Source organism: Clytia hemisphaerica, unplaced genomic scaffold, assembly GCF_902728285.1.
Source record: "Clytia hemisphaerica strain Z4C2 unplaced genomic scaffold, Clytia hemisphaerica genome assembly, whole genome shotgun sequence".
NCBI classification, from domain to species: domain Eukaryota; kingdom Metazoa; phylum Cnidaria; class Hydrozoa; order Leptothecata; family Clytiidae; genus Clytia; species Clytia hemisphaerica.
The window spans coordinates 721,105-741,813 of NW_027104383.1; the positions used below are offsets into that span (position 1 = coordinate 721,105).

Below are 20,709 nucleotides of genomic sequence, written 5' to 3' on the forward strand. Positions count from 1 at the left end.
TACCACGATTTTAATGGATATTTAATTATCATAAAACATTCTCCATGTACATAACATTTTTTTATATTTTGCATCATCACTTGTAACACCCTGCTCTTATTTGTTCATCTTGTTTCATGCACACTGGATTATGGTACAAAACTGTCATTTAATTCAGAATACATTTCTCACGAATGTCCACCGCTATGCTTTTTCATCCTATATTATATCCATCGTGAAATCATCCAAAAACCAATCAAAACTAATACCAATGGCTATGCGATCCTAATTTCATTCTGAGAAAAATACTAAAGCGCAATAATATTTACACAGTTTCAAACTTCTAAATAATTTACCTCACAAAAATACACCAAATAACTCTCTCCACAAACCCAAAAACATACACATATACACGACAAAAAAACAGCCTACGAAGCAAACCCACGACACATACAACACACGAACATTACCCATTCGTTCATTTAACGCAAAACACACCCCTCCAAAAAGGACAAGACTTACACTTTTTTCAGGGCTTTCATCAGTGACAACAAAGGCTAATCAAATGATACAATGTCGTAAAAGACGTCGTTCTGGAGAATACACAATGATCGCCATTTTGGAACGAAAGTAAATGTTACGGTAACGAAAATAACACGGTGACAATTAACGACGCATAGAAAAAGTAATGACCTTATTAGTCTAAAGTCCATTCGCTTTAAGTGTGTTCTTATACTTATCCTTTTAATATAATTTCGGAATTTTGAGAATTTTTTGAATAGTTGACAATTCAATTCAAGGTCATAAAACAGTAATATAATCGGGGGTTTCAGTCTCTGAATGCTCACTTAAAAGTGAAAAGACTTGAATTTTGCCTGCAAGGTATGACGTTTTAACATAAACACAATTTACACTTACAGAAAACTGTAATTAGATTTTACGTCAAAAAGTCTGTTTCAAAAAATTGACAGCCCGTATATTACCTTAAGATAAGAAATTTTGGCGGAAAGAAATTTAAATTTATAGGTCATTCGCCAAAATAAATTCTCGCCAAATTTAAATTTCTTTCGATTTAGTCTCTATTTTCAGTTAAAATATTGAACAAAAATGGGTCGTTCGCCAAAATTACTTCTCGCCAGATTTAGAAATTTTATTAAATCGCCAAAATAAATTCCGCCAGATTGCACAAAAATTGGCGAATGGGCTCATTCGCCAAAATTTCTTCTCGCCAAAATTTCTTCTCTTTAAAGGTATTAAACATTGCTCTTGATAGTAAAAAGGTATCATTAAAAGTAATACCTCGTTGAAAAATAATTTTGAGTGAATTGGCTAAACCAAAGAGAATTTTCTTCATAATGAAGAAGATAAGATACTTTACCGCATTAAAATCTCACTTTGATGAAAAAGTATTACGCTTTTAAAAAATTTTCCAAGGCGGCGATAAATTACTAAAAATGGACCATTTGTATCTTTTCCAGTCTAGCTTTTCTATTTTGAAAAACACAGTTTCTTGAATGATTTTTGAGATCGTCACCATTGCTCATAAATTACTTCGCTTTGATCTGCTCTCTCTGGTGCGCTGTTTGCGAGTAAACATAAAATGTGCTAAATGACTATACCTTTGCCCAAAAGTACGCTACCCTTTTTTATAAGCATACTGAGGCTCAAATTTGCTAAAATAATGTGCCCCTTTTTATCAGAGTGGATGAAATCGTAATAAAAGTAAAACTGAAAATAAAAATCAGCAAAAATTGTTTTGAAAAATAACTTTCGTAAGCATATGACCAGGCATAATTTGTGGCTGAAAATGAAATAATGAAATCTGCTAAACATAATGAGCCTCAGCCCAAATTTCTGGTATTCTTAAAAAGGGTTCATTATTTTCACCTCATCTTGAGCATTTCTACTCGCTTAACTTTCAAAATACAAAGTTAATCAAAAGATCAACACTCGGAATGCAAACTGGAAAGTTGAGCGGGCTTTTGGAAAAAAAAGCTGATACATTTGCGGCAAAACATTTTCATAGATAGCTAAATCCACGATACATGGGTGTACATATTGTCCTCTTGATTGGTTGGGTATATAAGCTTGAAAGTGCAAGGGTTGTATCTCAAATTTGGGGCTTTGGACTGTTTCATTCGGGAACTTAATGTTTTGTAAATTAGTTCTTTGAAATCAATTCGAACACAATTTCTAATAATTTTTCAATTCTTTCTATTTACAGTTGGATGGTTTGCAAAATTCTTCTCTCCACAGCCTTACGAAAAGAACGAAGTGGAATAAATGCTGACATCATCAATTTTTTGTACATTTCTTATTTTTCACTCATTTTCTTCTTATTTGTGAATAGTATTTCTTATTCTGATTTCTTCACGCAAATTCACCATCCCCTTGTAAATAATGACATTTCGCATTTTTTGTACTGAAGAATAGAAATTTAAATTTTGATTTCAATATTTTTAGAAATCTCTAAATGTTTAACTTCTGATTGTTTAGACCCAGAGAAAATCAAACTCGATACACCCTATTCTGAAAAGGTTTAATACAAAAATCCCATAAAAAGCAAGGATCATATTTTGTTCTATTTTGGTCACCCCAGTTAATCTCGTCTTTTGTCAAAGGTCGACAGTGCATTGACAGCTAATTTCATCAGGGTTAAACAGAAAGATCTACCTGTTGCTCTCTCAAGGGGGGGGTTTCAGGGGGTACCCAATTCCGCAATTCCGTCATTTTTTTCTTCAATTTCCGTCAAACCGTCTTAAATTGAACCAAAATTCCGTCACCGAAAATTCCTTTGAAATTCAATATTTTTGTCGAAAATTCCGCAAATTTTGAATATCTTTTACCAATTCCGAAATACCGCAAATTTTTTTGCTAAATTCCGTTTTTCCGCACTAAAATTGTCTAATTTTCCGTCTCCGTCAGAGTACCCAATCTCCGTAATTCCGTCTAAATTTTCGCCAAATTCCGCCACTCCGTCCGAGAAAAGGGCCGATTCCGCTCCTCCACCAACCATGAAACCCCCCCCCTCTCAAATTAACCATAATAACCCAGCAATGTTATGTACATTTTTAACCTCAGGGATTAGGAGTTATCTGGAGACAGGCGTAACTTGAGCAAACGTTTGGATATGTTTTAAAGATGTACAGATGTACAGAGCAAATTGGTTCCGGGCTAACAAATATTGGACTTCATAATAATTACATAAACTATGCTCTTCTTATTGCCAGAATACTTTATATATCACAAAATATCGCCATAACAGTTATAATAGGTACAAAGTTATAATTTGAAAGAATAATCTGGGAAGCTAGTAAGTAAGTGAAATCTTCTAACTATAATATGTTACAAGATCACGATGTTTAAAATTTGAGATGTCATTATATCAGATTAGTTCTATACACCCTTGTCTCAGTGGAGTAGTGAGAATCCTTTACCCTTGGTGAGCACAAATTTGATGGAGAATGGAAAAGCTTTTGCTTTAAGATTGATAATTATTCAAACTTGGGCTGAAATTCAGAAAGCTAATGTTATCCCTGGTAGAGATAAGAATTTAAATGGGCGAGACTCTGAGCGCTTTTCTCACAAAGGACGGGTTCTACCTGATCCTTGCCACGGGGTGTATTAATCTGTTGTAAATAGATAGACGCAATATTTTAAACGGACAACCATTATCAGGAATCTAATTTCTCGGCCTTGCAACACCCTAAAAATTGGCTACATTGAGATCACTGCGGAATAATTATGTCATAATTATTCAGACCAAATGTGTGAATCTACTGAACTTTCATAAAAAAGGAAGGAGTTTTCGAGTTTTCGTGAACATTAGGATTAGTTTTAGTTATAATTTTTTTCAAAATATATTTTATGACAACACTTGTTATAGGTTCTGAAACTTATATCCACGCAAGGGAACAGTCAGGACCTTGTATGAGGTTCATGCGACTACCAAACATAAGTAGGTAGTTTGTTAAGTTTGTGTTTCATTTCATGTTGGAACTCGAGGATCGGAAGTTTGTTCATCGGCCACAAAACGCTGTTGTTTTTGTTTTGATATTTCTGCTATATCGGATAATACTGTTTTGAAATAAGACCCGAAATAATATTTTTCGCCAGTCTTGACAAACATCTAAACACATATTTTTGCCATCTTTCACTGGTTGTTTTTTCGTTTTTTGTTTGCTTGTTATAGGCTCGGTTATAGGTAGCATTTTACAAATAATAGACTGTATGAAATATATTTCCAAATTTATATGTAAAACAAAAGAATCTTTGTCAGTAGTATTCCATGAATTTAGTTCCCGGTTCTGACATTTCCTTGTGATTCCGTAATACGGTACCCATACATCCGTAGCATAAAACAGTCCGGTAATGGGCTTTATCGTTCGTGTCGATGTAATATCTCTCCATCAGAACATGTTTCGACTCGTCTTCACAGCGAGTACAAAATTTCAACTTTACATTGGCTAGCCCGGACGGTATAAAATGATGTCTTGCTCCAGGCTGAAGCATGCTTTGATATTTGTCTTGTTTGATCAAATCTTGCAAAGAAAATTGTTCAGTGGCATTATTAAACTCCTTCAATAACCGTTTGAAATATTTTCGATCCCTGATATAAAGTCGGTTGTACGAATCCTTATGACGGCCACTGATCCGGATACTTGTCCGCCTCTCGAATTCGTTCCGGTGAATTGGTCGGTACACAACTTTCCCGTTCCCATCCACCATTTTGATATTTTTCACTTTCTTGACATCCTTCTTCACGCTCTTATTCTTCTTTTGAAGTTCTTTGTTTTGTTTGTCATTCACCTGATCAGAGATGATATTTTGAATCATCTTTACACAACCTCTCCAACAACTCAAATATACAAAACCAAAAGTCAACCAATCTCTATTTATGTAACAACCTTCTAGAAAAATAAAATTAGATCAAATGACAAGAAGCTTTCTTGAAGGAATATATAGCATGGCAGTTATGCGCTGTCCATAGCGCCAAGACAATACAAGATGAAAAGAATTCTCGCAAAAGTTCATGTGTCTTATGTTTCACACACACAGTGTGAGAGCTGTGAGATTTAGCAGGTTTCAAGCCGAGTATCTGGCAGTGTGATTATAGCGAACTTTCACATGGATATATCCGCACAATGTAGTCTTAATCGAATGAACACAGCAAGCCATAGTTCCTTCCATATAAATCCCATACAGTGTTAGCTTAGTAAACAGTTTCAGAGCTCGAGAGTTTTGGCTCAAGATTAGTTTGTTTATTATTAAACTTTTGATCCATTACAAACTGTGAGATTTTTTTCTTTCTTTTTCTTGAATTCCAAAAATATCTTTTACTCCGCCTCTCAAAATCTCTCTCTAATATTCTAAAATCCAGATTCTTAAAGAGTATAAATTGACAAATCTCCATCTCTCCTTTTAAAGCCATTCTCACTCGAAGTGAAAATCTTGTGTAGACACACACACGAACTGTAAGAGGATACAAGTACTTCTCATAACTCTTGCTTTCGTCATAGCAACCAACCACAACCGACAATTTGTTCAAAAATGATAGTTTCTCCAGTCTACAGAAATATAATCCTGTCATATGCAATTTATTTCGAATGAGAATTGTAAAAGCCACTTGTAATTGAATTGGAAAGGTCTTTTGTGTTATTCGACCTTCGCCAGCTTATTAATCAAAGAAATCTGTTATGTAACAATGTCACTTCGTCACTTGTCAGGAAAATGATCAGGGCTTATATTACAATGTAAGATCCTTTTCTTCCTACATTTTAGTCATCTCCAAAAAATATCTTATCCTCGATGAGTCAAACCTAGCTAATGGGAGAATAGGTGTCGAATGAAAATTGTTCCAAGTGTCGTTAACGTTGACCAAAGTTATAACCGGGATAGTTCTGATAGTTCCAAGCAATCATTGAGCCTTGATCCTAAAACTTTTCAAAATTGACGTCAATTATTGAAATCGCAACTGACGTCAAATAAATTCTCAAAATGTTTTTTCTCTCATCTTGAATCATTTACTCTTGCTGGTTTACTCGTATGCTAACAACATCTTCAAAATGGGTGCTCTATTATCATCAAAATACGTCAAGAAATCTGACTATCAAGCTCACTTGGTACAAATCCAAGGATTGTTGGAGGACCTTCAACTCGTCCAATCCAGCCTTGCCAATAAAACAAAAGAAAATGGTGACAACTTCCAACAATTCGTCGAAGAATTACGCGAAAACCATTCCACACATGTAAGTATCAAACACGAGCCCCACTTTCCGTTTATTGAGTTAAATCTCACATTTACCCCCAGGATTTCCATTTCAATAAGTTAATCTTAAGGTATATTTTCCCGGACGAAGATCAATGTAGTATATTCAAAAGGTGTTTTTTTGTTCTCATGGTGAGCTTATCGAAAATGAGACAGGGTTGTAAGTGTGAATCATGCGCAATGTACTCATTGTTTTCCTCTATCAGGCGTAAACTTCATAGAGAATTCTTTATTAATGCTTGACTTCGTCCCTGAATCAAAGCATCTTTTATATTGCCTTTGGTCATTTTTACAAGGTTTTAATATCACTGGTATGGCCTTCTCATGTTCGTGTTTTTGTTTTTTTTTTCAGAGGAAGAAGATTCTGAGCGCCGAAGAGAAGATCATCACTTTGACGGAGAAAGTGAAAAAAGTGAACGAGCTGGACACAGTGAAGACCGATCTTCAACAAGTCACTCTCGAACATCATGAAGATAGAACCAAACTTTCTTCATATTTGAAAACTTTCGTCGAAAGTGAAAAACGGAAATGGAACGACGATCTGATTGATTTGAAGGTATAATCACTTCATTTTTCTCTGAAGTTTCTTTCTTTGCATCAAAGTTTTCCAACACTTGAATTAATTCACTAGATTTTTATTAGGGATGTATTAAAGAAAAATTAAATCTGTCATTTCATAATTCTTTGCATCAAATTCTATTGTTTTTCCTCTTGATTTTAGTCACGCATTGAGGGCATTCATAAATACACAGGAGAGCTTGTTGACCTTGATCTCCAACATGAACGAGAAATCAAAGAGCTTCGTAACATGATTAAACATTTAGAAAGCAAGCTAGTTGAACAACAAAATCAGGCTAGTGCATATCCTGACCCAGCCTGTGCCGACAAACCATCGGCAGCTGTGGCGCTCTCTTCACCATCACTACCAGTGACAAGCAGTATCTTGAAACCGAGTAAATTTCAAGTGACGCCCGTCGCCAAAGATTCCGCCTTCATCTCTCAACAACCGAGTCTTTTGTTGAATTCTGCCTCCAGCAGATCACATCGCTCGCACAGTGTTTTGTTGAACCAACCAAGTGTTCTGTTGAATAGCATTTGCAGTCATGAATGCACTTGCTCCCCTCCTACCCAACATGAAAATTTCTCCAAGATTTCTTTGAAAATGAAAGAACTGAGGAGAAATATCAACCAAGAAGAGCTCAAGAAAAAAGCTTCTTTCAAACTCATGTAATACACCCACATCCTATGTTACCAATAAAGTATAATGATGCAAACTATAACCCAACATGTCTTTTTATGCTTAATTTTGAAATTCAAACACCGAAGGCAGTATTTTCAACGATTTCGCCCTGCTGTAAATCATCAATTACGACATTTTCATTGACATTTTTAACTTTTATTGGTTTTGATTTCAATCCACAGTGATTTCACATAGCTTCAAATTTTCGAGTCAAAATATGAATTTCATATGGAATCAAATTTCCTAAAAAATACAAAACTAAACTCGCCTGTCAGTTGCGTACTTCTTCCAAAGCATAATAGTCATACAAAGCTACTCAAGGTCGTCCACTAAAAATGAGTACCAGGTTATATTTCCTCGAATATGTATGACTCATTGACGTTTTCCAGCAATAATAGCAAAATATTCTATATTATGATTTGCTTAAATCCAAACTCTCCAATTCTTGCATGAAGTTTTTTCGCTAGCGATTTTTAAGCACCCGGCTATTCTTTTCCGCGCCTTTTTAGTATTGATCTTTCAATTTGTCAATTTTTAGCCTTTAAATGAAAGCCGCAAAAATATGATTTTTCCTTTCTTTTTCTAATCTTATTTTTTTTTGAACATTTTTAAGAGCGTTTTGAAATATGTTTCCTTTTTATTCTGAAATACGGTGAAATATCTAATTTCTAAAGTTTTTCAAAGTCACACTCGAATGTCTACGCCCGATGGCTAGCCACGATCGCTAATGTACTCCAAGTATGAGAATAGTTTTACACGATACTCTTGATTGTGGGAGATTTTAACGATGCAAGATCTTCTTTCCTTGCAATAGATTAAAAATGGCAGTTTCGATCCGATTAGCTTTCAAAATACTATTCTTTATCTTTTTGAAGACATAAAGCGATTTCTTTTGACAAATAAACTTGATGAAAGTAGCAAAAAATTACTTTAGTTAATTTTCTTATAGAAAAAAATTGTCTAATGTAATTTTCCTTGGAAAATACAAGAAACTGTAAACTACATGAATTTGCTTTAGGTTGCTTTCCTTGCCAAATAAAAGAAATTATTTTAAGTAATTTTCCTTTGAAAATACAAAAAATTTGTTTTATTTGTTAATTTCCCTCAAATATGTTAGAAATTTTTCTACATTATTTTCCTAGGGAAATACAAAATAAAATACTTATGCTCGTTTTGCTTAGGATATACAGGAAACCTATTTCTCTTAAAAGTAAAAAATACATTTAATTTTTCAAAAATAACACCGAATAAAACGAGCTTAATTATCATGCACATGGTCATGGCCAGGACGGTTAGTTATATTATGATTCTCTATCACTGACTCTTTTTTAAAAGCGTTGATGATATTTTTGAGTAGTGTTCTCAACGCCGCGAATAGAAATATCAACTTTGAAATTAATCTTGTATTGTCGTCATGGTTACTTTTCTCTTGTGTTGATTGCGCGCTGAATAGAATCAAATAGAATCTCTATTCGCCGTCACAGCTCGATATATGTTTTAGGATTCCGTCAATTATTCTCACGATTTCCATTACACCGTCAAAATGAGAGCCGAAAAGTTTTTTTAAATTAAAGTTTTTTGTCAAAAGATCTAGACATTTGACTATTAGGTCCCGATTCTGAAATTCTAACCTTCGATCTTTGGTCCCACTAAAGGCAGGTAAAAGATTTCAACCTTTTGGTCAAGATTAGTCCCAATAATAAGGATCGTAAAATTCACAACATTTTTCTTTTTTCCTCCTTTTTATTTAGCCCCGCTAAGGAAAGAAAGTCGGTTAGCAAATACCCGTCAGCTTGCTACCCTAGTACTCCCCCCGGTGGGACACCTTTCTTCCTACTGGAAAAATTGGCCAAAATATCGCCCCAAGTAGAAAATCTTTGTCCCCCGCTGAAAATAATCAAATAAAAAAACCCAACACAACGCCCCCAAGCGGTTTTCATGATGGCGTGATTGGCGTTTTTCAAGTTCGTGATTTCGTGATTTAAGATTTTAAAGTGCGTAATTGTGTGATCATCGGAGGAACCAACGTGATTAACGTGATCGTGATAGAAAGGAAATCTAACTCACGATGACGCGATTTGGAATTTTTTTTTGCGTGATTGCGTATGGTGACTGGGGGCTCATACTAACCGACCCCACTGCGAGCCCCACTGAATATTTTGGCTAGAAAACAATGGAATTTAAATCTGCAGCGGCGACAAAAAACATGGGAAAATCAATCCCCGTCGAGTTATGGTCCGTTACAACATCGTCCCCGTGTATCCTAGCCAGGCTTTGTTTACGTTACCGATTGACGCCAGATATACGCAGGGAGAATGGGTCCGTGTTATTTTAAAATTTTACCCCCACTGGCTGAAAAAATCCTACTGGGTCTGTTGTTTGAGGAGGCTATCCCTTGCCCCTCCTAAGAACATTGTATTCTTTCTAATTTCTCGAAGTGTCTACCTACCGAGGATACCTATTTTTGGATTTTTGAATTAAAAAAAGAAGAAAGGAACGTTTTGCGTATTGCGTCGTAATAAAGGGTCCAGCAGCAGGTCTACAAACTGACCTAACGGTGCCGGTCGTAAGGCGATACAAAATGTAAACAGATGGAAATCACAGCGAAAATGGCGCGATGTGATCGATCAAACATCAAGAGAAGAAATCACACTTTCACAACTTCTTATCATCAACCAAACCGAAGATTCAGGTCTATTCACATAAATTTTAATAGGATTTTACTATCTTAACCATTTAAGGCATTCATAGTAGGGGGGGGGGGTTGGCAGGCAGGAGGAATGCAACCATACCAAACTTCTCCCTGAAAGGAAAAAAGCAAAATTTTGCTCCTGTCTGAATTTTTTTTTGTGTTATATACATATAAGTTTAATTTCACCTCAACTCCAGCAGATTTCACTTCAGGTAAAAATTTTTTCATTTTGCCTCATTTTAGGTCAAATGATAAACTTAAAGTGATTTTATTCTTTTTTTTCTTACTTAACTTTGCGAAAATGAAGGGATGAAAAAGCAGTCTTAACTGTTTTCAGGACCCTGCCGACGCACCGGACTTAACGAACACCAGACACGCGAAAGTCCGGTGTAAAATGAGAATTTTTCTACCACCGGACAATCTCTACACCGGACTTAAGGATGTCCGGTGTTGGAGAAGGATATTATTTTTTCCACCGGACAATCAAAACACCGGACATTACCAGTCCGGTGTGCGTCCGGTGTTTCTTAATTTTTTGTTTCGTAAATGTCCGGCGTCAAAAATTCCCTGTATGCAACACAGGGCTGACACCGGACTTATTGCGTCCGGTGTGTAGCGAAAGGATACTTTTTGCCACCGGACAGTCTGGTGTGGCGTCGGCAGGGTCCTCTGTTTTCATTTCCATTATTTTACGGTGTATGAGAGTTTAGGGTTCTTTTCAGTGAAACTGTGATGAAAAAATACTGTCAACTGCTTTAACTTGACTTGGGACGATTGGTCAAAACATGGGATTGTTGATATCTGGCCTGTATTTTCACTTTACTGTTAAATCTCTTTGACAGTAAATTTGTTTTGATAATCTGTTCTTCTTCGTTCCTCTTAGAGTGCACAGACACTCGCGTGTGTTCCACTACGGATTTTTTCATATTTCAATTAAAAGCCTACTCGGTGCAAAATCAAATTCGTGTATTTTATAATTTGCCATTTGCATCGACTCAAATTAATGACTTTGGAGGTTCAGTGAAATCGTGGCCCATGTTTTGTCCGATAGTTCCAAGTTAGAGCAGTTGACGGTGATAAGGAAGAACAGAGAAAAAAATTGGATGTCAAAAGGAAGCCACCTGAAATAGACCTTTTTTCAAAGAGGCGACCCTGTCGAATAATTATGTAGTCCATCAGAAAAACAATGATTAAAACCATGCACAATTATTATAATATGCATGATACAGTAATTATGTATGGCTCTATCATTGTTTTTATGGCTGGACTACATAATTATTCAACAGGACGTCCTCTTTGAAAAAAGGTCTATTGGTTTACTTGATCAGGCCTTTTGCTAAAGAAAGATCTACAGGATATCATGAAAGCCTAGAGAAGCAGACCGCCATAACTCTTTATTATCGTTGTGAGAGCTCTTTAAACCAACAATGAGTTCTCAAAGTTCTCATATCTATGGGGTCCAGCGGTTTGCCTCAATGTGTGAATGGGCTTCTTCCATTGCATGAATAAGTGAAAATTGAAAAAGAAATGCGTGAATATAGGCCGTGGCCAGCCCACTCAAAACGTTTCACTTTTTTTCAAAATGCCAGTGAACAAGCTTTGACCATTGATTTTAGTCAATTTGAAGGTGCTGATTTGGAATTTAAATGTTACCAAGCTTGAAAACCCACAGTTTTCGCGTAATTTACAATTTTTTACGTTTTTAGGCAAAATTGTAAAGCCCTGAAATTTAAACTTTTCTAGATTAAAAGTCATGGGCGTTTTTGTAGTAAAGAAAGTGCTATAATTTTGCATAAATTATGCAGATTTTGGGGAAATTTGCTGTTTTCAATCAATTTTTGACCACAAAATCATCTATAAGTTTTGATCTAGAAAATTTGAGAATTTGATGTAATTACATACATAAATTTTGTAGCTATAATATTGCATGACAGGCTCCGCCCTGTTGCCGAATCCCTAGACAACGAAGCGCAATGTGGTTTTCGATCAGGGAGAGGATGTGCGGATGGAGTTTTTACCGTCAAAATGGCTATAAAGAAGAGAAAAGAGCACGGCCTTGAATCTTGGGTCCTATTTTTGGATCTAGTTAAGGCATTCGATCGTGTCCCTCGTGAACTGTTGTGGCAGGTCTTAGAAATTTTTGGCATACCTGCTAAATTGATTCGCCTTTTAAAATCGCTACATGCTCGTGTCGAGGTGAAATTTGTTATTAATGATGTCACAAAGTCAATTGAAAGTATTATTGGAGTCAAACAGGGGGATATTTTGGGTCCTCTGTTGTTCATATTTTATCTTGCAGCCGTAATGATATCATGGCGTAATGCGTATGATAGACCGGTCTGTATTTTCCATACGAAGTTCGATGATGTATTAACTGGTCGTAGATACAACACAAAGAGAAATATCGAGGAATTCTCTTTACCAGATTCGGAATATGCTGATGACACAGCTGTTTTATTCACATCGCGTGAATCGACTGAAACGTACGTACCCCTTCTCTTCAATCATTTTAATAGATACGGTCTCGAAATACATGCTGGCACCGACGAAAAACCCTCCAAATCAGAAATCCTTTTCGTTGCAGCACCAAAACGCATCTATGCAAATCCTTCTACATACGATGGCTGCAATCTGTCAAATATTGTTCTACCAGGTGGCGCACATTTACCAATAGTGGATCGCTTTTGTTATCTGGGCTCTTTTCTGACGAGAGATTGTAATGATAATGTTGATGTTGATGCCCGAATCAATTCGGCAAGTCGGGCATTTGGTAAATTGAGAAATTGTTTATTTTCGTCAACCAGTATTTCATACAAAGCTAAGAAATTTGTATACAAATGCATTATCTTGGCTATTCTCTTACACGGTGCTGAACACTGGTGTTTAACCGAAAATCTTTTCCGAAAATTACGTTTATTCCATGCTAGATGTGTACGTGCAATGTGTCGTGTGAACCGGCTCCACACCCGTGTGTATAGAATCAGAACGTCTGATCTGTTAAATCGTTTATCTCTGAAATCCGTTGATTCGTACGTGAATCGCCGTCAACTTCGTTGGCTGGGCCATGTCGCTCGTATGGATCAACAGCGACTACCCAGAAAAATGCTAACTTCGTGGGTGCCATCGAAACGCCCTCGTGGAGCACCAAACTTCACATATGGAAGAGGAATTTATAAGTGCTTGAAAAAGGTTGGTTTGTCAAAAAATGACTGGTATCAAAAAGCTTTGAATCGTCTGGATTGGCGTAAAATTATTAATTCCAAGTAGCATATATTTTGATAGTTTTATCTAGTTACTTATTTGCATAATTTTTCCTTTTTTCGCTTTTTATTTTATCTACCTAGCGCTGTGATCTCTATCTTAGGATAGGGCCTATTCCCTGTGCTAAGGGAAGGTTTATCTCTCTCTCACATACATAAATTACGTACATAAATTTGCTCAGTTTGAAGAGCTCTACCACGTAGTATAGGTCTTTTTTGATTTAGAAGATCCCCCTAAAATCATGAATTTTCAGGGCTTACAATTTTGCCTAAAAACGCAAAATACCCTCAAATTGAGTAAGAAAAATATCAAAAAGTCGGTCACAGATATTTTGGATTTTTTCTTTATTTTTGAAGCTTTAGTAATCAACTGGCCATGGTCTAATAAGTGAATTGACAGCTTTGGAATACCGTGTTTTGCTGAAAACAAGCTCTTGCATTCTTGACAGCTGACAATAAGGCTAGGCTAGACTTACCTCTATTCTCTTTCCTATTCCAACAATAAAATACTTACATAGTCAACACATAATAGACATTGGCAGAAGTATTCCCCATGCAATGTTTATATCAAAATCTGCAGTAAAAACAGCAGGGGCCTCTTCTTCTCAGTGGCTTCATAAGTTGCTCTATTGGAAAGACTTTTTGAAATTTTAACCAATGAGATTGCCGCCTATGATGAGGGTTAACAACCTGCCCTAATTTTTGGCGCCTTGGATGGTGACGAAAGCGGGAATTTGATGCGAGCATTATTTTTTCAAAGAATCCTTTCTGATTTGATTAAAATGATTTACCTTCATTTTATTATTATTATTATTATACAGATTTACAAGCTAGGCTCACAGTTGGCCTCTAACCGATCTTATTTTACACTATTCTTGAATCGTATTTTGATGGATGGTTTTCCCATGCATCGTTGAGGTTTTCTTTGAAGGTCTTGATAGACTTTGCTGTAACGGCATTTCTCGGCAGTCTATTCCAGGTTGGCACACATCTGTAATAAAAGGATTTCGTTTGTGGTCCGTGTAAACCGTCATTCGCGAAGTTAGGTAGAAGCTCAAGATCGTGTCTTCGATTTGGACTCGGACGTTTAGTCGACCTTTCAGGTATTGCTGTTTTATCGTAGTAGTGGAGGTGTTTGTAAACCTGTACCACCATATCACAAAATCGTCTTCGAAATTTGAGTGTTGGTATGCCGAGAATTTTGAGCCTGTCACAATACGAAAGGCTGCGGTACGTTGGGACCAATCTTGTTGCACGTCTTTGCACTCCCACAAGTAAGTTGACGTGTTTACGTAATCTTGGTGACCAAACTGATTGTGCGTACTCAAGGTGTGGTCGAACGGAGGATCGGATGATTTTTTATTGGTTTCTTTTGTTGATTCCTTACGTCATATATGACTTGCATGTCATTTCTTGAAATGGAAACAGATGGTATTTCCCAAGCTGATTGAAAAAACTTGCCTGAAAGTGAAAATCCACTTTTTGACAGTATACCGTAAGTTGGTCTAATATCAACATCCCTCTTTTAATTTTGACACCCTTTTTAGAGACAGGAATAATAGGAAGTTTGGGATCACTGATAGACAAAATATTTTTTACGCTCTGGTTGCTAAGCAAAGAAAAATAGTTTCCATCAGTGATTCTGACCTTCATATTATTCCTATCTCTAAAGAAGGGTGTTGAAATTAAATCTTTTTTCCATCGACTATTCCCCAATTTTCCGGAAATCAAGACTGATCAAGACTCCGTCTTTTGAAAATTCTAAATAAGAAGATGTCAGATGTCAAGCTCGTTCATGGGATCATCCCCCCAGGAAGATGGGGGGAATCAACTTTTGCCCTGGAGGGGGAAGTGAATATTTTCACCTTGATGGGGGGACTAATGCAAATGGTCGATTTCAGGAAATTTTTTGGGAAGAAAGTGCACAAAGATTAGGTATAATATTTCAAATAGATGATTAAATGTCTATGTCTATATTTCCAGCATTTGTGCGTTTATTGCAGGAAATTGTTGTTTTTGTTAAGTTTATTATGCGAATCGGTTGCTCACAAAAAAAATCTTCCAATAGGGGGAAACCTAGAAAAAGGATAGGTGGGGGGAACTAAATGGGGGTTTTAGGCCCCAGATGGGGGACCTGAAAACCTGGAGGACACCATGTCGGAAAGAGGTCATTTGGGAGACGCAATTTATGGTAATTATGATAATCTTTCCTCAATTAATTACATGTTCTTTTAAATTTGATTTCCATATACAAGGTGAGAAAATCATGACCAGACAATTCAATTAATGGAGACCTATGCATGTTTCTATCAAGTGTTGCAAGGTACAAAGGTTGGGTAGAAAGTTCAATATATGCCTTTTCCGTTTTTGGTATATTTTGTCTGAAGGCTTAAGCCATACTGACAGAAAAAAGCAGTTGAAATTTCAGTCAATCAAAAGTTATTTTGAAGAAACTTAAAATTTTAAGTAGAGGAAAGAGACAGATGAGATGGAGTTTTTAAGATAGTTTAATAATTGGTCATTTGAAGGAAATGACCAGTTCTTTAGAAAAAGTAACGAAATTAAATAAGAGCTTGTAAAAACTCCATCTCGTCCAGCAGCATTTTTGATTCCATTAACTCAGCATTTAACAACACAAATGAGTTGACATCGCTGCAACAGAGCCGAACTTTCATTGTTAGTGTACTCTTTTTATTATCAATATTTTCCTTCAAAATTCTAAAACTATTATTTAGCAAATCTAAACAAAAAAACTAAGTAGAGTAATCCCTGAAAGTTTTAAAAGAGTTAATAAAAAAATTTACTTTTGCAATATGATAATATTTTTAATAGATAGTATTAAATATTACTTTAACCCCTTCGGTTCCAAGGACCCCGTGACATGTATACTTGGCATTGTAAAAACTTTTAGAGTTTTAGAGAGCCCCCTGAGGGATAAAGATCATTTTTTGACAAACCTTTTGTCCTTCAGAGCTTTGTTAGCTCCATATTGCAGTTGGGCTTACCATATATATTATTATTCTGCAAAAGTACATCAGTTTATTGGGAAAGTCATTTTAGACATCTCTATTTGATTTGATTTGATTTGATTTTAATGAAGTTATATTCCATATTTTACTCAAAAGAATTAGAATTTGTCATAACTTTAAGACCCTAAGATACAATACAATACAAAATTATCTTCAGAACGGTAGACGACTTAGGTGAAGTTCAGACTTGAAATATTTAAGAAATGATTTTATCTCCATTTGTTCTCTTTCAAGTGAGCTAATTTCTTTATTCTCTATATATGCTTCATTTTGAAAAAAATTAGGAAAAGCTTTTTGTTGTGGTTTGGCTCACACTGTTTTCTTAAAACCATATAAATTATGCATTTGACACATATAGTTTTACAAAACTGCTTACTTTAGGCTTTCTGTTTTATCAATCTTTTTTTATCTTAGAGAGAGAGAAAAAAAGAAAAAAAATTGAACAAATTTTAGAAATAAAAATTTTCTTTCTTGGACGTTATCACAAAGATTGAATTCTTATAAAGCTATGATTGAACCAGTTACAAATGACTTCTATCCTTGGTCATCTATTGTGTTTGGTCTTTCTGCTCCTTGGTTTGATCAAAATTGTGGAGAATCTGACCACGACATCAGTGCAAAAGATTTGGTTTTTGGGTCATGTGTTACAGATTACCCCTGAAGAACATATCGCAGAATGCAGTATTAAATCTTTAAAGGTAAGGCTTTAAAATCTTGTTTAAGAATGCAATATCAGGTATCAATTATATGCCTTTTAGCAGCAGTTAAAATGTTGTCTATCACTTTCGATAACTTCATGCAAGAAATATATATAATTGTCCAGAAATTTTGAAAATTCTTTTTAAAAGTCTCACAATTTTCTGTCTCTATTTCACTTACTTCAGATAATCGACCAGATTGGGGATGCATCAACTTGGTTGCAAATAAATGATGACATTATACATGGACTTCCATCCACCGAGGGCAGATATCTTTTTACCATTCTCATTTTTGGTGCTCCTTTTGGCAACTATATTAAACTCTGTCATTCCATACAATATGAATTAAGAATACTGAAACTATCTTCAAAAAGCATTCAATCCTACATCAGTGCTTCGAATCTTACGAAGAAAGATGAAGATGCCAGGTTACACATTCTGACTGTTATATTACCGACAGACAAACGAGATGATTTGTTAGATATTGGCGAAGACTTATCCAGAGACATTGGATTACCACTTCATTCATTACAAGTGCTATCAGAAAATCATCCTCATGCTTTCTATAAACAATTACATTCATTAGAAGTTGTTTCTTCGGATGTGTCAGAAATTTCACTAAACAACGAGACACTCTTCTCATGGGTTATACCAACAAATGTTTATAATCATACAGAAATATTGAAAAAACTGAAGCACTCTCAACAAAATCATCGGAAACGTCGAGATATAGGTAGCAACTTTCAATGGCATTTAGTGCGAGGACATATTCGCGTGAAACGAGAAATCTTCTTTGGTTCTGTCTCCGCCCTTGTTGGAACACCCATTGAATCATCCACGTTGCAGGCACCTTCTGAATCAAGCGTACAAACATCTCTTTATATGACATCGAGCTTCTTAGATTCTGACAGTATTCCATCACAAACACTCTCTATGAATTCATCAATAATGGCTCTTACTTCTGAACATCTTTCGCCCTCTGAGAGCAGTATTAGCTCGTTGTTGCTAGGCACTGTTGTGGTTAGCAGTGGGAAAGAACCAGATCCAACAATCATCACAGACTTTTTCACAAGCATAGAACCTTCATTCACAAACACTTTATCATCAACATCAATGCCAACAAGTGTGTTATCCAAAAATCCATCAACTAACATTATATCTGATTCATCCTTTCGCTTTTCTACAACACAAACGATTTCCACAGACTTCACACTTGATACATCGTCATCAATATCGCCAAGCATGCATTCTGACTTCCTTTCTACTCCGATAAATACGATGTCAACGTTGCGGAATTTCAGTTTTTCTTCACAATTTTCAAAGCCAATATCAAACATCCAAATCAATACAAGCACGTACAAATCTGAGCCTCTATCAACACTTATATCCTCTGCAGTAGTATCGTCAAGTATATCTACTGGGATTGTTTCATCAGAATTTGATTCAACTTCTTCGTTCTCTTCAAGTCTTGAAAGTATCAATGATAACTCAATCACCAGTCAATTTTCATCAACAATCAATTCATTATCAAGTATTCATAGCAACATCAGCTACTCGGTAACAGACTTTTCAAAAATTTTTACCGAAAGTTTCTCCACAAGTCACACACATTCATCGATGATATTAACAGACACTTTATTCTCCACAATCGAAACATCATTCATTTTCTCATCCAACACAACGTTACTCCAGCTTTCATCATTTATTATATCAGAAAACCTCACTTCAAATTCAGCTCCAGAAACAACAAACATTTTCCAGACATCAGACAATCTAGAAACACTATTACTATTGACATCAGTGTATTCAACAGCAATTAGTTCAACTTATATTCAATCAAGCACCGGTAAAGAAAGCAGGACTTCCATTGTCAATTATTTGAGTAATGCTTCATCGAACGTTCACCAAATCACTCCTTCGACAAGTCATCTGCCAGATCTTGTATCAACAGAAAACTTTTTCTCATCACTGATGACTTCCAATGCAATCGAATCTGAAACGTCATTAAGTCACTTGCTCCAACCATCTTCTTCATTAGCCAATCAGATTGCATTTTCAAGCAATATCATAAAACCATCTACCAATCAAATATCTTCGTCTGATCATGTGATCGAGCCTTCAACCTCATTAATTGAACACTCATCAACAGACGAAATCATCAGTCCTTCGAGTTCGTTAGCCAATCTGGTTTCATCCTCTAACCGCGTGATAGAAACCTCGACCCCTTTGGCCAATCAAATTTCGTCCACAGAGCGCGTGATCAAACCAACAAGCTCCTCGGCCAATCAGATCTCTTCTTCTAACATATTTACAACAACGACGCCTGTACCAAACTCTCCACCTATTGTTACAAATATTATTGACACCCTTTTCTTCGATTCCGGCAAAATGACATTGTTTGAAATTCCCGAAAACATTTTCTTTGACTCAGAAGACGGGGGTACGAGAAATCTAACCTTGAGCTGTTTTACCGAGACTGAGAATTCGTTTACCATTATTTGGCTTGAATTCAACTCGACCACCCAGACTTTATCAGCATTTCCTTTATCCTATGACTATGATAATCAAGACCAATCTCAATTGATACACGTTCGAGCATACGACAGTAACGGGCTACATACAACAACACAATTTCGTGTGGCTATAACGGCTCCTCTGAAGTCTGTTTCATATCTCATCTCAATGAAACTCTTACTGGATTTCCAAACGTTTGTTAATTCACACTCGATGAGGTTCGGTTTGATGAATCGAGTCTTACAGTTTTACGGGGAGGATGTTACTGATAGTTCTCTGTACTTTCACTCTGTGACAAATGGGTCTACCATCTTGGAATTCAACAATGCGTCCATAGCAACAAGCAATCTATGTGATAGAACGTTGATTGACCAAAATGTGGAAGTCGTCAAGCAGCCCAACACAAACAGTGCACAGAAAAGTTTCAAAGATTCTTTAGCACCCGAGTTTCCTATCGTTGACATGGATTTGAAATATTCGGGCGTTTGTATCACTTCGCCCACTCCCGCCCCAATAGGAACGGGTGTTGACGACAATAAATACTTGGAATACTTGATACCAATAATCGTTCTAATTATCATCCTCATTATTGTCATTATCATTGTTTGTATTGTTTTTCGACGTCAACGGAACAAGCGGACCTTTTACGTCGGTAGTCGACGCTATGAGAAGGGCCAGCCTGTTTTATTTCCAGACGAACTTGAACTACAAGCTCCTCCTAAGAAGAGACAGCCACCTGAAGAGGACTTGCGTTTGGGTGCTTATGACGGACCGTATGATAACACTAGTCTTGATATCCCGGATTACGGAGCGCGAGGTGCAAAAGCATTGAGTATAAGCTCAGACGATGATTCGCTTGACAGTTTCTACAAAGCTCCAAGCGAGTCACCACCTGCATATGTAGCCCCTCCACCATACAGATTCCCTTACGATGGACACAGCTCTGAAATATAAACATTTTGAAAATAATTAGTTAGACTGTAAATTTACGTTTCAATTTATTTAAAATCAATTTTAATGATTTCATGA

General features: G+C 36.1%; 3 protein-coding genes across 13 annotated transcripts in view; all 3 read left to right on the forward strand.

Annotated features, from left to right (window-relative positions):
* Positions 1–2,433, forward strand: part of LOC136819250 (inverted formin-2-like) — a 33,199-nt gene extending 30,766 nt beyond the window's left edge. For 5 of the 11 annotated variants that reach the window (XR_010848414.1, XR_010848411.1, XR_010848413.1 and 2 more), the window contains 2 exons: positions 513–664; positions 2,204–2,285. Coding sequence is in view for 5 of the 11 variants with exons in the window: in XM_067075474.1 (XP_066931575.1) it covers positions 2,204–2,262 (59 nt within the window). In the remaining 6 variants the exon portion in view is untranslated. Of the gene's footprint in view, positions 1–512; positions 665–2,203 lie in introns of all 11 variants that reach the window. The other 6 variants (XM_067075474.1, XM_067075471.1, XM_067075473.1 and 3 more) reach the window with 2 other exon arrangements.
* A 3,523-nt stretch (positions 2,434–5,956) lies between these two features.
* On the forward strand, positions 5,957–7,526 carry LOC136819277 (uncharacterized). The gene is made up of 3 exons (XM_067075509.1): positions 5,957–6,227; positions 6,600–6,803; positions 6,969–7,526. Exons 1-3 carry the CDS (start codon positions 6,045–6,047, stop codon positions 7,476–7,478), a joined length of 897 nt encoding a protein of 298 aa, XP_066931610.1. The 5' UTR covers positions 5,957–6,044; the 3' UTR covers positions 7,479–7,526.
* A 9,391-nt stretch (positions 7,527–16,917) lies between these two features.
* LOC136819252 (uncharacterized) lies at positions 16,918–20,698 on the forward strand. Its single transcript, XM_067075476.1, has 2 exons — positions 16,918–17,166; positions 17,353–20,698. The coding sequence occupies exons 1-2, from the start codon at positions 16,996–16,998 to the stop codon at positions 20,632–20,634; spliced, it is 3,453 nt and encodes a 1,150-aa protein (XP_066931577.1). The 5' UTR covers positions 16,918–16,995; the 3' UTR covers positions 20,635–20,698.
* Positions 20,699–20,709: the final 11 nt, after the last annotated feature.

Coding starts and splice junctions, on each gene's coding strand:
- LOC136819277 (XM_067075509.1), top strand. CDS start 6,045: ATGGGTGCTCTATTATCATCAAAATACGTCAAGAAATCTGACTATCAA. Junction 6,228..6,599: donor GCGAAAACCATTCCACACAT/GTAAGTATCAAA, acceptor TTTTTTTTTCAG/AGGAAGAAGATTCTGAGCGC. Junction 6,804..6,968: donor ACGATCTGATTGATTTGAAG/GTATAATCACTT, acceptor TCTTGATTTTAG/TCACGCATTGAGGGCATTCA.
- LOC136819252 (XM_067075476.1), top strand. CDS start 16,996: ATGACTTCTATCCTTGGTCATCTATTGTGTTTGGTCTTTCTGCTCCTT. Junction 17,167..17,352: donor GCAGTATTAAATCTTTAAAG/GTAAGGCTTTAA, acceptor CACTTACTTCAG/ATAATCGACCAGATTGGGGA.